Raw genomic sequence first — 15,622 nt, forward strand, 5'->3', positions numbered from 1 at the left:
TTTCTTAACTATAAGCACATCCTCTGCTATATTCTGTAGACTTCCCCTTGTGGTGAACAATGGTAGTTGGTCATTAGCTGCAAGATTTTCGTTCTAGCAGATAGTTTTGGGCTGAACTGAAGTTGGATTATTTTTTCGAAAACTTCCTTTGAGTTACACGTTTTCATTTAACCTTAGAAAACTTCCTTTTGTTAGGGTCATTCTGAAGTACAGATTTTTATAATGGAGGCTCTGATAACAGAGCAGACGTTTAGTAAATGTGCATTCTAATTGTACCACTTGATTCTAAAGTAAGGAAAAGGACAAGCGTGAAGCTGCTGTGCCTACACAGTGAATGCAGTGCAGGGCAGATGACGGGCTTCTCTACATTCTGAACACTTTCAGAATGTCCTCAATTAAAATGCAGTTACGTTTATGACTCTCTAGGCTGTGTGCCTTCAGGGAGTGGAAAAGGGTATTAATCAGCTAAGAGATCTTAATTCTGTCTGGGGGTGGGGGGTGGGTCAGGAGGAGTGAGAGGCCTGAGCCAGGGCAGTGGTCAGTGTGGCACTCAGGCCTGTCCACCATTCGGGTTCTCTCTGTGCAGCCCATCGGTGCTGGATCGTTTGAATGCTTTGTTGGAACCTGGAGGTGTCCTCACTGTTAGTGAGAGAGGAATGATCGATGGATCCACTCCCACCGTAACACCACATCCCAATTTCAGGTATTCCTGCCTCAAAGTCTCAACCTGGATATCAGAGGTGGCCATGCATTAGGGCCTCCTTACATATTATATTTATACACTCAGTCAGCAGAAAGATGAGGTCCCTGCCTAGGGTTGGTGGTGAAGGGTGGAAGCAGGGAGACCCATTAAAAGCATTTTGCAGTAGTTCATGCAAAAAATGATGGCTTACACTAGGGCAGTCAGATCAGTGGGACTTGCTGATGGGCTTGTGGGTTAAGAAGAGGAGGAAGCAATGATAGCACCTAAGGTTCTGGCTTGAGTAATGAGGTAAATGGGGTGCTATTCATTGAAAAAGGGGAAAACTGGCAAAGAAGCAGGTTTGGTACAAGGAGGGAACAGCAGGAATCAGCTGTTGAGTTCTGGGGGTAAGGGTGAGCTATCAGATGGCTAGATGCAGAAGTTGATGGACACCGACTATTATGAAGCTAAGTGTTTCTGGAGAACACACTCCTCTTTTTTGTTCTCTCTGTACATGAGTTAGAATGATGAATTAGCACTGGCTTATTTGGGAAATATCTGAGAGTAAGAGTTTTACAGCCCTCAGCACTCAAGGTGGATACACAACCCTTAGTTCCTTAGAGAAACTGACTTGCTGTATTGATGCACTTGGAACTAGAGGATAGAATGCAGATGAAGACAGCATCTGTGAGTTGAGCCAGCAGTGTCCAGCTCCTGATGATGAGCCACATATGCTTTGCCCTTGCCAGGTGTTGCAGAGCTACACTGTTGGTTGCACTGAGATTTTGACGTCTTTTTCCCCCTTTGAATTGCTTGTACTACTAGACTTTTTCTCTCAATGGATCCTGTTCATGGAGAAATATCCCGAGCTATGAGGAATCGTGGACTTGAAATCTACATTTCAGGAGACGGGGACGGGAGCATCCCAGATGACCTAGATCTGAAAGTGCTACTGCACAGCCTTGGGTTGGTGGGGGACAGCGTGTGTGACACCCTTTTGGCTTTGCACTCAGAGACCCGAAGTGCTGTTGTAGGTAAGGTGCTTGACTTCCAGTCCTCTGCAGGGTTTATTCCTCTGGAAGTTCATGTCGTTCCACTTGACTGCTAGTCTAGGAGTTCTTGCATATAGTGTACATAGAGATGGAAATGACCTAGAAAGCCTATTAGTAATACACATGTACTGGCTACTCTTCTTCTGCCCCTGCCCACCAAGAGATTGGGTTCCGCTGGTCTGGGTGAGCCCCAGGAATCACCATATCAAGAAGCTTCTCAGGGAATTCTGAGGCATGCAGTCAGAGGCCCACACTTGGAAGAATATTACTTGTGACACTGAGATTGGTGAAGGTTGTCCTGAAAATCTTTCACGGTCATCATTGAATCTCTTGAAGGCTGAATAAAGAGGGAACTTGGAATTGTTTAAAACAGATATTACTTCTTCTAAATGTCCAAAGATACAAGAAAGGGCAGTAATAATAACAATGAAACATAATGAAATGTTATTTATTAAGTAAACTACTCTGTGTTAGGTACAATGTTCGCTGCTTATTTAAGCCTCATATTAGTTCTGCAAGCTATGTTTCCATTTTACAGATGAGACTGAGAGGTTGAGTAATTTGGGAAAGCCACACAGTTAATAATGACAACTGAGTTGGATTTCAAAGCCCCTGGTGCTTTTTGGTGCCATGTTCATCAGCTTTAGGTCGAGGGTGTATATGGCCAGGCTTTATCATGTTTAAGTCATCGGTCACTTCCTCACAACGTGCTGCTCCCTGAGAGGGAGTGGGGGAGGCAGGCTAGCAGGGAACGAACGTGAATGAATGTTCTCGCAGGTTCACTGAGTTCACTAGTGAGCCCCCTGGAGTCCACTTGGAAGGCTTTCTGAGATAAGTGCCCGGGTGGAAGTTTGATGTAAAGATGAAATTTGTCCATTTTCTCTGGAGACTTTGCAGAATCTTGCTTATGGATGGCACCGTTTCTTCTTTACAGCTTCTCCAGCGTCCTCGGTGTCGAACCTCATTCAGACAGCCTCATTCATCGTGCAGTATCTGCAGCGAGGCCTGAGCTTAGACAGCGCATTTTCTAAAGCGTGCTGGGAAGCATATGTCCGCTCCCAGGCTTCCCCAGCAAACCAGCAGGTATGTGAGGTGTCTGACACAGTTTTCTGCAGTACAACACTATAGGAGGTAGGAGGATGCTCTGCTGGCAGCAACTTTAATGGCCTTAGAGAGCTCACCTGCAGTTATACTGTAACAGATCGGGTATCCAGGCACTTTTCTGGAAAATAGCGTAAATGTGATGAAATATGCCTTGAAACTTGCCTCTCAGCAGAAAAAGTGAAATTTTGTCATGTTGTGTATTGAGAAATGTGTCTTGACTGTTGAGAGGCTCACAGGGAGCCTAGAAGACTGCCATTAATTACTCCACTAGTTTTCGATAAGAGCACTGTATCTTGGGGACCATACACCATGTGTTTCTGTCTCCCACCAGCTCGTGCAGGCTCTCCTAGAGAAACATGTTTCTTCGCTGCAAGCACACGAAACCTGGGGCAGCTCCCTTCTTGCCTTGGGGCTGTGGCCAGATTCTCTGCCCTCGGCTGTCTTCACTACAGAAGATTCTCACCTCTCTAAAGTCCGAGGCGACGGGCAGATCTTAGCGTATTGTCTCAACAGGCTGAGCATGAAAACAAGCAACTGGGCAAGGTTAGCGGAGCCTTAAGCTTGTGTGTGTCTCTCTTGACTTTTCCTCCCTCCCTCCCTCCCTTCCTTCCTGTTTTCCTCCTTCCCTCTCTTTCTCCCTCTCTCTTTTTTTAGATGGTCATGGTCACGACCCAGTATATTTGACCATAATGTTACATCATCATTTTCCACCTAGTTTCATTGTTTGTTGTGATATTGCTCCCTATTTATTATTTATTATAAGTACATGTTTTGATTTTCCCTCTTTGGAGGGAACTTATATATTCCTTGTTAACTCTTTGATAGATTAATTATAAAGTTACTTGTCTTGGTTCTTTGAAATATGAAATGAAGATTTAACCCTAATACTAACTTTGTCTATTGTAATGAATTTCAGGATTCAGCCTCTTACTTTGGCAGACTTAGAGAAAATTATGCAGTCCTCCCACCCGGAGAACTTAAAGTTCACTTCAGTTGAAGTGGATACTTATTGGCTTGATGAACCAGATGCTCTAGCTGTGGCTGTTAAATTGCTCATAGAAAGAGCAACCAATCAAGACTGGATGCTCAGAGTTAAATGGCTTTATCATTTAGCCAAGAATATGCCACAGGGGCTTGGTGAGTAAAGAAACTTAATTTGTGTGATGAGGGAATTTATGTACGCATACCCTGCTTTCATAACTCAGCAGTTGTTTTTCTCTTCAACTACACAGTTAAAATTACATCTGGGGAAGCTCCTAGCAGGATGTTTATGACTTAGCATTATTGTTTATTTAATTGTTAAAACATTAAGGTACACATCTACCCTGGGTTTTCCCTAAGAGAAACTTTTCCCCATGTAAACCTCAGCATTTCAGGATCTGTCCAGCCTTCTATCAAATCCAGAAGGAAAATATACTGTATTATGTTACTTTTAAGTTTTTGAACAGCCTGCCTTTTTTTTTTTTTTTTTCCCCAGTACTTACTCTGTTGCACATGCATTCTTTCTGGAAAAGGGTTGCTTTTGGTAAATTTACTTCCCATAAAAGTACATGAGATTCTAATCTTATTTCGTTCGGGAAAGTGGTCTAAATGATCATTCTTAATTTCTTTGTACGTTTTTCATTCTAAGTAGCTTTAAAGGTTTTAAAGTACAAGAATTTGTGGGTAGAACTTGTTGACTAAAGTAATTGAGTTTATATGAGTTTTTCTACTCTAGGAGAATTTATAGATAAGCCAGTGTATGTGTGTATTATTGGGTGGTACATGTGATGTCTAAATATGTGTAGAGGGAAATTGGATGCATATTCTCATCTGCTTTCTCCTGTGTGATAGCTGCTAGACACGGGTAGCTACTAAAAGACAACCTGTGACGTGGCCACTGTGACAGCAGCTGTAGAACAGAAAGCTCGAATGGACGGCACTACTCTAGAGGATAACTAACATCTGCTTCTCCTTCCTCCACAGAGTCGATAAAGATTCATTTGGAAGCCAGTGCTGCAGCTCTTAGGAATTTTTACTCAAATTCTCTCTCATCTGGGGTCAGTAATGTCATCAAAATATTACAACCAAATGTAACAGGTACTGCACCTGCCTTGATTTCTAGCTCTCAGCAATCTTGTCCATTGAGTTCTTGGGAAAAAGATCTGTCAGAGCTCCCACTTGTAACAGTTTTTAAAAGAAGACTCAGAGTATCCAGATGCATATTCTGCTGCTTTTTTCAAAACTGTGTCTTGATTCTCCAGTTTCTGATAAAGGATGATGACACAGTGTAGTGGGAAGAACACAGGAGTTGGAAGTCTAGGCTCCGGTCCCAACTTGGCCACAAACAGGCTTCTTGATTCTGGGTCCATCATTCATACTCAGCTGCCTTTGTTTGAAAAAATAAGGGAATCAAATTCATTCTTCTGGGGCCCCTTCAACTTACAATAGTCTGTGATGTATTAGTAAGTAGTGTTAACAGAAAGGGTTTTAAACTGTGATCTCTTTTGAGATGAAGGTAAAATAGTACACATTCAGTTTCTTCAGAAAACCTTAATGATGAAGTTATAAAGTCTTAAATTCAAAGTTACAAAACAAAACACAATGATAAAAGGAATAGTCATCCAAACTAATCAAATGAGGTATTCAGAATTTCTCAGTTTTCATCTGACATTTATTAAAACATGCTATTACCCATTTGGTTTAGGAAAAAAGTGTGCATGATGCTTTTGTGCTAAGCCTTATGTTTATATAATTATAATCTTACATATACATATGACTACCTTGTGTACACTGAAGGTAGTGGGGTAGATGGTTGGGCAGAAATCAAATGATAGAGAAAACTAATGTCAGAGTCAGATTGTGGCTGAACTGAATTATGGCTTTCCATTCATGAAGGAACTTTGGTCTGGGAACATAGTTCTAGAGTAGAGTGGTCGATTCCCTTCGCAGCAGCCTTGGCTTGCCCACTGATTGGCTCATCTTCCTTTTCCTTTTCAGCTGAGTAGCTCTGGATCATGTAGCCTTGCTAGATTTGGGGATATAGGTCCCCCACTGTACCTTGCTATTCACAGTAGGCATGTTAGTCTGCTGTATTGTGGACGCCTTTGGAGCTTGAAGTACTCCATTGAGCCACCCAGCCACCCTCAAATTAACATTCCCATCGTTTTGTCATGCCTCCTTCCACTAGAATCTCCACCTCTGGAACAGGTCAGAGTCTGATGGCTGCTGCTGTACAGAGAGATTTTGATACCAAGTTTGAGCCAAAGGAGCAGAGGTGGCAGCAGCATATCCTGTGATTATAAAGAAATGGGTTTTAAGCAAAATAATCTTGAGTTGTTTTTCTTATTAAAGGCAAATTACTGAGGTGTGTTCATTCATTTTCTGCCATGGAAGTTAGTTTTCTTATGGTTAATGGCAAAAGATTGGGTAACTGAGTCCATGAATTCTTTTCCAACCAGTAATGGGACCTGAGCAAGTGAATGCATTGGTTTTGGAACTGTCATGGATTGAACCATTTCCGTTTCTCCTCCCCAGCAAGACTCTGTGTGATCAAAGTAAAACAGTGAAATTTGCCAGACAGGGAGTTTAACTCCAGAATTCTACCTTTTCTTTTGTTCCTTAAACCAGATGAATCCGTGATCCCTCTGGATCCCCGATGGAACATGCAGGCCATGGACATCATCAGAAATGCGATGGACTTTGACCCACAGACAGACCAGCCTGAGCAGCTCTTTGCCCTTTTAGAGTCTGTTGCAAACAAGTAGGTGAAGCTACTATTGTGGGCACTGTTTGCCTCACTGTACCTTGTGACTTCACAAATTGTTGTTTAATGGCTAAGTCATGCTTGACTCTTTTGTGACCCCATGGACTGTAGGCCACCAGGGTCCTCTGTCCATGTAATTTTCCCAGGCAGGAATACTGGAGTGGGTTGCAATTTCTTTTTCCAGGGGATATTCCCAACTCAGGGATCGAACCCACATCGCCTAGGAATACAGTTTATGTGTATTTACTTTTCTGAATCTGAGGAGTGCTGAGCGTCTGACATGGTTGCCTTTGTTACCACCTCTCCTTCAAGCTCTACGCACAGCGAAAAGTCATTCTGACCGTGATGTCCTAGTGCCTTTGAATCGGCAGGTTCTACAGGGTGCTTATTAATAGATACACTGGGAAGTATCAGTAGTGGGATTTGTTTTATGGTTAATCTTTTATCACAGGATAGCTGTGTTTCCACACTTTTCTGTGTGATTTCCAATAGCTTCCTGCATTTTCACAAGTTCTTTCCTCAACCGTCTGTCCCATCAAATGGTGAAGATCTACGTACATAGTCACATATAGTATAAATTTACATAATTGTTTCATAAGTCATTCCTCACTGTTTAATGTAATGACCAGTAATGCTTTTTAATTGTCCATCAGTGTAAGAAATTTAGAGAAATAATTTTGTAACTGAGGTATATCATGCTTTACAGAAAAGTGCCACTAATGATGACTATATATTGTTTTGGTGAATTTTCACAAAGTGAACTCACTCATGTGATATGTAGTAACACCTCAGAGGACCCCTTGTCCCTTCCCCCCAGCAACTCCCTCATCCTCCTCCCCGGGTAACTTCTAACATTGCAAATTAATTGTATGATGGCTGGTTTGGGGTTTTTTTGGGTGGGGGGTTGCTGCACTGAGAGGCTTTCGAAATCTTAGTTCGCTGACCAGGGATTGAACGTGGATCGTAGCAGTGAAAGCACCGAGTCCCAGCCACTGAACTGCCAGGGAATTCCCTATGATGGCCAGTGTCAGGAGTCCACAGTGCAGTTTGTCAGATCATGGCAGAGCAACACAGTGGGCCCGCCAGCTTAGTCATCTTTGTCACTGCCCATCTCTAATCCAGAATTTGCAGAGGCCTGAGGGGAGTGACACACTGAGGGAAATTGATGTTCCAAGGGTTCTTAGGATTCAGCAGGTAGAGGCTATGGTAAGTATTATGAACTGATCACTGTGTGTTAATTGTGGAATCTCATTTCAGGACCATCATATATTTTGACCGGGAAAAGCGGATTTTTACTGAAGCAAATTTGGTTTCTATTGGTGGCAAAAAGTTAAGAAACAGTGTTTTGAGATTGTCCTTTGAATTCCATAAAGGTAAGGATGTTGCCTTTACCTTCTTCAGTTACACATTGGGCTGCATGATGCTCCTGATGGTGAGGGGTTCCTCAGGTGCTGCCATGCTGCTGATTCCTTTTGATTTGGTGGCCTGATTTTGACATCTTCCTTTACTCGGTATTTTTGACTAAGTGCTTTTTTCATGTCCTTGATCTCATTTATTTATTTATTTTTTTGGCCACCATGAGGTGAGTCTCTTGAGTGAGGAAGGGGAAGCACAGAGATGCTCTGGGTCACATCTCTAGCAAGTAGCAGAGCCGGAGCTTGAGACCTGGTCTCTTGGCTCAAAAGTAAGAGCTCATAAGCATTTGGTTATGGGTTCTGTTCTTCCGCCTTCCTTTTTTTTTTTTTCCAATTGAAAAGATAATGGTATTTCTTGGAAAATATTCAAACTGTAGAAGCATAAAAATGGAAAAAATTTACTCTTGCAGTAGCCACTGTTAATAGAAGAGATTTGTTTATATCTTCTCATATCTTCCTGTTATCTATCCATCTGGTCATATATGTAATATCTTAGAATTTGTTTTGTATTTAAACAAATCCTTTTTTTTAAAAAATTGAGACATGAACATCTCTACGTATACCTGCCTAACTTGCTAACTTAATAGGCAAAGATTTGCTTTCAACTTTGACCTTGACTGAGGATAATGTTAAGTTCTAGAGTGCTGTTAATTTTGAAAATGTCCACAGAATTAAAACTGATCGAATGTTTTTATTTATGCCAACTCTAAGATCCAGAGAGCTATCATAGCCTGCCCCATGAAATCGTGGTCAACCTTGCTGCTTTCTTTGAACTTTGTGATGCGTTAATCGGGCTCTGGGTCCAGTCCTCTCAGGGCATGGTGTCTGATGCCGGTGTTAACGAGGTGAGAGATATACCTGTTTTTCTTTTAAGCGACATATTTCTTGGCATAAAGATTTTGAGGGGAACAACTACAGTATAGTCATATGTCCAATATTATTTGAGAAATTGTTCTTGTGAATTTTAAATAGATACACATATTTTAAAGCTATATAAGGGTGTGATTGAGATAATAAATCGCACATGTTTAAAGTGTACAAATTTATGTTTTGACCTGTGTATACATGTGACGCCATTACTACAATCATGACAGTGAACCCATCCATCACCCTCAAACCTTTCGTCTTCTGTTTTCCTTTTTTCTGCCCTCCACCTCTAGCAGGTACCCATTGATCTGCTTTCTGTTATTGCAGCATTTTCTATTGCTTTTATATTTCTATATCTGGCATTTTATATTGTTTTTATCTGTCCACTTTCATTTAAAATCATCTTGCAACACATCCATATTGTTTTGTGTCTCAGTTCTTTCCTTTTTATTGCCAATAGTCCATTGAATGTATACATACTATAACTTGTTTGTCCATCCACTTGTTGCTAAAAATCATAATTTTAACAGTTATATTTTAGTTCACTTAAACCTTCTTAGACATGATTGTCACATGTGGACTAAACTGGGATTGAATGCAGATTATTCCAGTAATTGTGATAAATTAGAATTGTAGGTCTTAAACTTTTTAGTCTCAAGACCCGCCCCCCCCATCCCCAAATCTCAAAGAACTTTTGCTTATGTGGTTACATGTATATTTACTGTATTAGGAAATAAATCTGAGAAATGTAAAAAATTATGTGTTAGTCTGTTTAAAAACCCAGTAACAAATTCATGTTAACATGAATAACATTTTTAATGAAAAAACCAACCATTTTCCAAAACAAAACTGTGTTACATTTCTGCAACTCTCTTCATGTCTGGCTTAACAGAATGAAAGCCGGTTTCTCAACACCTATCCCTGATTTGCTCTCTATGTTGTATGGGTTGAAGTTCGTGAAGAGAAGCTGACCTCTATTTCATGTTGTTAAGAGCTTAGAAAGTGAAGGCTAGTTTAATAAACATTCCCATGTAATTGTGAATGTCCTTTGATCCTATACGACAGCTTGACAAGCGATAGTTTTGTAAAGGTTACTTATTATGTGGAATTTGAAAAAATATAGTGATCCTGTCATGTGTTAAAATTCACGGCCTGGCATACACTTTGGATGGACTTTATCCTTGCATGTTGCCCTTGTATATTTGCAGCTTGTGCATTGGTAATTTGGAAAGTATTCTTAAGTGAGTTATCAGATGTTCCAAATGTTGACACATTTCATTTTCCAATATAAATTAAGTCGTACTCTTGAAAAATTACCACAGACTTCATCAGAAAATCTTTGAGTATTAGAAATTTGTCAAGCTCTTGGTTTTTCAGAGTTCTGAGCTTTGCTTAAAAGTTTTGAGTTTTATTTTCGGCAGTCTTGCTTTTCTTGAATTGGTAGATTGACTTCATTCATTTTCTACATGCTGTTTGCCAGACACCCAATCACAGTTTGTCTGCCTCCCCAGCCCCTGCCCTTTTTTTTAGTACCATCAGTGCAGATGTCACCATAGTAAAGAGGACAAATAATATGATATTATTATGAAAATAGCTTTGACATCATAGAACCTGAAAGATTATCACTAATCTGGAGGCTGCTGCTGCTGCTAAGTCGCTTCAGTCGTGTCCGACTCTATGCGACCCCATAGATGGCAGCCCACCAGGCTCCCCCGTCCCTGGGATTCTCCAGGCAAGAACACTGGAGTGGGTTGCCAGTTCCTTCTCCAATGCATGAAAGTGAAAATGAAGTCGCTCAGTCGTGTCCAACTCCTAGTGACCCCATGGACTGCAGCCTACCAGGCCCCTCCGTCCATGAGATTTTCCAGGCAAGAGTACTGGAGTGGGGTGCCATTGCTACTTTGCCATAAAAATACATAATTAGAAGAACAGCACTGTTGGAAACTCAGAGTACCTGATTTTTGCATTACAACACTACATTAATGAAAACAGTAGTTATTGTCATAAAGATAGACATAGACTAATGAAATAAAAGAGAATTCAGAAATAGACCCTCAAATGTTAATATATGGTGAATTAATTTAATGAGGGAAACTGCTCTTTAACAAATGGTGATGAAAAAACTAGATATCGATATTATAAATATGAGCCTTTACCCCTGCCTTATGTCAGAAAAGTTAACATCAAAATGGATTATAGAGCTATGTCTAAAAGCTAAAGTTAATAAACCTCTAAAAGAAAACATAGAAAATATTCACAGCTTGAGGCAAATATTTCAGGGCATTCTTCATAAAAGAAAAATTGATGAATTCAATTTTGCCAAAATTAAAATTGTTTCTTAATAGACAGCTTTAATTAAATGAAAACACTAGGAGACACTGTTTATAACTTGTATATAAATTGTTTAAACCAAAGTAATAGCCCAGTTTTAAAAAGGAGCAAGAGAATTTGAATAGATGCTTCTCAGAAGATAATGAAATGCCCACTGAGAACTTGGGAAATTTTCTATATCATTAGTTATCAAGGAGATGTAAATTGAAACCACAGTGCCTGACTGCCTTAATATCCCTAAAAATATTCCAGTCAAATGCTAGATCTTTAACATGTATACGTTGTGTATTGGTGAACGATTGGCGTCTGTGTTTTGTGTCCTTTACTGTGAGATGTTTGTGAGCAGTCTTGATTTGCTTTGTTTTTAGATCTTGGGTTCTGTGCGGTGGCGTGACCGGTTTTGGACTGTGGCCGACACAGTAAAAGTAGATGCCTCGGGCCTGGCCTTGCTCGCCCTTCACTGGCACTGGGTTTTAAAACATTTGGTCTGTCGGATCCCCCAACTCCTGATGAACCATGAAGACAAGTAAGACTCGTATTTAGAGAAACAGCGTCAGTATCTACAGGATTGATGTTTGGAAAGGAAATGTGTTTGTTCTTACTCTACTTTGGTTTGCTCCCTCCTTGACTTGTCAGTGAATGTAAATCTAGTATAAAGTATATACAGTGCCCCTTAATATCCAGCACTTCCCCCTTTCCTCACCTCCCTTCTGCCCCTTTATCTCCTCTGCTAAAGATACTACAGAGAGGTTCAGACCGTTTCAGAACATATTCAGAATTGCTTGGAGAGCCCAACTGGTGGATTTGCAGGTGTAAAGAAGTTGCAGAAGTTCCTGGGACGACCCTTCCCATTTAAGGTATAGTCTGGAACCATGTAGTAAACACAAAGGTTTGACCTCTTCTGAAGCTCTCTTGGAATGTGGGCACTGCCATTCAACTAGACTCAGCCCTGCCTGCAAATTTTTGAATGTTCAATGAGCACTATTTACTGATTTGTTAAGTGTTATTGTTTTACTTAGTCTTGAGACTTTTAAGGTTGAGCAGACTTAAAAGTTTATTACCGTAAAATATCCTTAGAGCAATAGGAGTAAACCAACTTTATGTTTGTAGAAGCATCGAGGAAACATAAAAACTTTTTCAGACATGAATAGGCTTCTAAAGAAAACCACTTTTCTCCTCTGTAATAGGCTCTCCTGGGTTTTATTGTTTCAGGACGAGCTGGTCGTAGAGTGTTTTTCACAACTGAAGGTCTTTAACAAAGCTCTTACCATCAGAGAGTGGATGCCTGCTCTTGGGGAGAGTGGATGGCAGGAAGACATTAGTCGGCTCCAAGTGGTTGCATCTGAAGGGACATTAAAGAAAAGTCTCCTCCAGGCCTGGGGGTTGGTCCTCCGAGCTAATGTTCTGGAAGATGTCGATTCAGGTGTGTGGCTAGCTGACAGTGGTTCTAAGCATGTCCTCTGCAGCCAATAAGTTGTTGTTTTTTTCTTTTTCTTTGTAAGTTTTAAAAAGTTCTCCCTTAGATATTCTCCTTCTATTCCCCCCCCACCCACCCAACCCCGAATACTGTAGTGACCACTAAATAAGTGTCAGGCATAAGGTTAAACTTTACATACATTATTTAATTCTGTCATTGGAATTGTGCAGGTATTAATAGCATTATTTAACACATGAGAAACTCAAGCTCAGGTGAAGTTGAACTCAAGCTCATAGTCACATAACTGGCTGTTGGGAGTCTGAGCCTGGCCACTGACTGCTGTGTATCTTTTTGTCCAGATGCATTGAAGAATCTTGTGAATGCTCAGCATTTAGAACTAAAAGCCAGAGGAATTTCACTTGGTTTTCTGGAGAAGAAGCACAGTGAAGCTTCCTTCCTGTTGCAGCCAGATTTTAGCACCTTAATCCAGCTCACCAGGAGTGTTCAGCTGTGGCCTGTGATGGAATACCTGGCTGTGCTTTGGCAGTATAAAGTCACAGCTGATTTTATGACACGGGCTTGTCTGAGAAGGTGAGCCATCCTTCAGGTTTTTTTCCTTTGGGGCAGCTTATTTTCTTGGAAGGTTATTCTGTGTATCCTACATTAAAAACAAAGCACAGCCATGTCTTGAGGGGGAGTAGTTGCTGAAGCAGAGGGAGGTCATTTGCCACTTTGGAAAGCCAGAAATTCTTGATTCTTTGCCTATTTTGTGTGTGTTCCATCTCCCTTTCCATGGCAGTTTTCTAACAGTGCATGGAAAGCCCACAGCTCACTCTCTCCCCCTCTCTATTTCTTGAGCAGGTCAAGCAAACACCAGCAGCCTCAGATAGATGAGGAGATAAGCCGTCACATCACATTTTGTCTTAAGCACACACCAGTTGCTCCTCAAGAGCTTCGAGACTTTTGGTCCTTAGTGCACCATCCAGAGGTAAAAATCAAAGTCAAAATTAAAAAGCCTCCTTTGCGCTGTGAACTGATTAGATTTTCTGTGGCACACTGGTTGCAGAACATTGCAGAATAATCTTAAAAATTGCATGTTGTAAAACTAATCTTTTCTGAATTAAGTTTCAAAGGGGAGAACTTTGAATGTTTTTTGCAGTAATAGTCTAGACATTTTCCTGCTCTTATCACAGTTTCATTCCATTTGGTTTCCAGTTAAATAAGGCTAAAATATTTGCTAATTTTTATTTTATTTGCTCAAAAATGTATTATCAGTGTTTTTTACTCTTCCATAGAGAGTAACTTGTTGAATATGAATATTGGTAAATTGTAGTTACTATTACTTCATTAGTACAACCTTAAATTTTTCTGGATAATGTTTTATTTATTTATTTTGATACATAATTATGTGATTATTTTAATTACATTTTCACATGCACTCTTTGGAGAAGGCAATGGCACCCCACTCTAGTACTCTTGCCTGGAAAATCTCATGGATGGAGGAGCCTGGTAGGCTGCAGTCCATGGGGTCGCTAAGAGTTGGACACGACTGAGCGACTTCACTTTCACTTTTCACTTTCATGCATTGGAGAAGGAAATGGCAACCCACTCCAGTGTTCTTGCCTGGAGAATCCCAGGGACAGAGGATCCTGGTAAGAGGCCGTCTCTGGGTCGCACAGAGTTGGACACAACTGAAGTGACTTAGCAGCAGCAGCAGCAGCAGCAGCATGCACTCTTACAAAATCAGATCTCGTGTTTTATCCAAGTATAAATAGGTTAAATAATGTGACTATGATGACTGCGGTGGCAGAAAATCAGAAACACTAGGATTAATAATCTTTAAATCCATGTTAGTTCTGGATGATGTTACAAGACAGAGACCTTATAACTGGATTTATAGAATCTTTCTCGAATACTCTCTTATCTGGTTAATTCTTTATCTCTAGATGACTGCTGAAGAAAGGATCTCTTTGTGGTCCGAGTTATTTAATTCCACATTTACGTCCTTCTGGAGCAGCACCGTGACCACACATCCAGAGTACTGGCTGACGTGGAACCCTCTGCCTGGTGAACAGCAGAGGGAGACACCCAGATCTCTTCTGGACCCCACATTAAAGGTTTGTTGGCAGAAAATTATAAAAATGTTTGACAGTAGAAAAAATTTCTCATGTCTAATCAAAAGCAAGGCTACTTCCTTGGTTCACATAGTATGTCATGAAAATTTGCACGTGTCACCCAGCTTATTCTTTTTAAGATATTCCACTGTACTGCTGTGCTGCAAAGCATTTTATCACTTTCTTATTGATAAGCATTGAGATTTCTTGCCTATCCTCTTGCTTCCTATAGCAAGCACCCCTGCATCAGCTACCCTTGTATAAGCCTTTGTCTACTTATCTGCTATTTCCATGGATTGTGATAAGGCTTGGGATTTAACCCTTGGCCACAGTGTCTGCACATTTAAAGAGATTTATGTATGTTATCAGAACATCTAGGGAAGTAGGTTTTGTTTTTCACTCTTCCTGCTAGGAGATGGTGAAGAGGGAAGACATGAAGTAGGGATCACTTCTCATATCCTGTGTTTCCATATCTTTGCTCCACTTGGTATCATTAATACTTTGAATTATTACCAGTCGTTCACTTTAGAACTTGTTTTAATTTGTATTCCTTTGATTTTTATCGAGATAGAGCATCTTTACATATGTATATTGTTTGTTTTTATTTCTTTCTCTGAATTTTCCAGTCATGTTTATTGCCCATTTTCTTTAAAAAGGATCATTAAACGTCATTTTATTAATGAAGATCTCATTATATATTATGCATATTAAACCTTCACCTAACATGGTTGGAAATGTATTTTTAGTGTTCTATTGTCTTGCAGGTTTGAAGATGTTTTCTTATATCACACACGTTTTATAGTTTTCAAATACACCAGCCACTTTCTACTTTCTGGCTTTGATATGCTTTTAAATAAGTCTTTCTTCACTACCCAGAGTTAAAAACATTTGTTCA

At 40.4% G+C, this 15,622-nt stretch overlaps 1 protein-coding gene across 2 annotated transcripts in view; it reads left to right on the forward strand.

Moving 5' to 3' along the window:
• Positions 1-15,622, forward strand: part of MDN1 (midasin AAA ATPase 1) — a 143,740-nt gene that overhangs the window by 80,647 nt on the left and 47,471 nt on the right. For both annotated transcript variants that reach the window (XM_070796075.1, XM_019967352.2), the window contains exons 45-59: positions 587-703; positions 1,508-1,716; positions 2,669-2,817; positions 3,170-3,381; positions 3,755-3,975; positions 4,804-4,917; positions 6,448-6,580; positions 7,841-7,956; positions 8,710-8,843; positions 11,565-11,722; positions 11,933-12,053; positions 12,409-12,619; positions 12,973-13,204; positions 13,475-13,601; positions 14,560-14,730. In XM_070796075.1, the coding sequence (XP_070652176.1) occupies positions 587-703; positions 1,508-1,716; positions 2,669-2,817; positions 3,170-3,381; positions 3,755-3,975; positions 4,804-4,917; positions 6,448-6,580; positions 7,841-7,956; positions 8,710-8,843; positions 11,565-11,722; positions 11,933-12,053; positions 12,409-12,619; positions 12,973-13,204; positions 13,475-13,601; positions 14,560-14,730 (2,425 nt within the window). The remainder of the gene's footprint in view (positions 1-586; positions 704-1,507; positions 1,717-2,668; positions 2,818-3,169; positions 3,382-3,754; positions 3,976-4,803; positions 4,918-6,447; positions 6,581-7,840; positions 7,957-8,709; positions 8,844-11,564; positions 11,723-11,932; positions 12,054-12,408; positions 12,620-12,972; positions 13,205-13,474; positions 13,602-14,559; positions 14,731-15,622) is intronic.

This window comes from Bos indicus, chromosome 9 (genome assembly GCF_029378745.1).
Source record: "Bos indicus isolate NIAB-ARS_2022 breed Sahiwal x Tharparkar chromosome 9, NIAB-ARS_B.indTharparkar_mat_pri_1.0, whole genome shotgun sequence".
In the NCBI taxonomy this organism is placed as follows: domain Eukaryota; kingdom Metazoa; phylum Chordata; class Mammalia; order Artiodactyla; family Bovidae; genus Bos; species Bos indicus.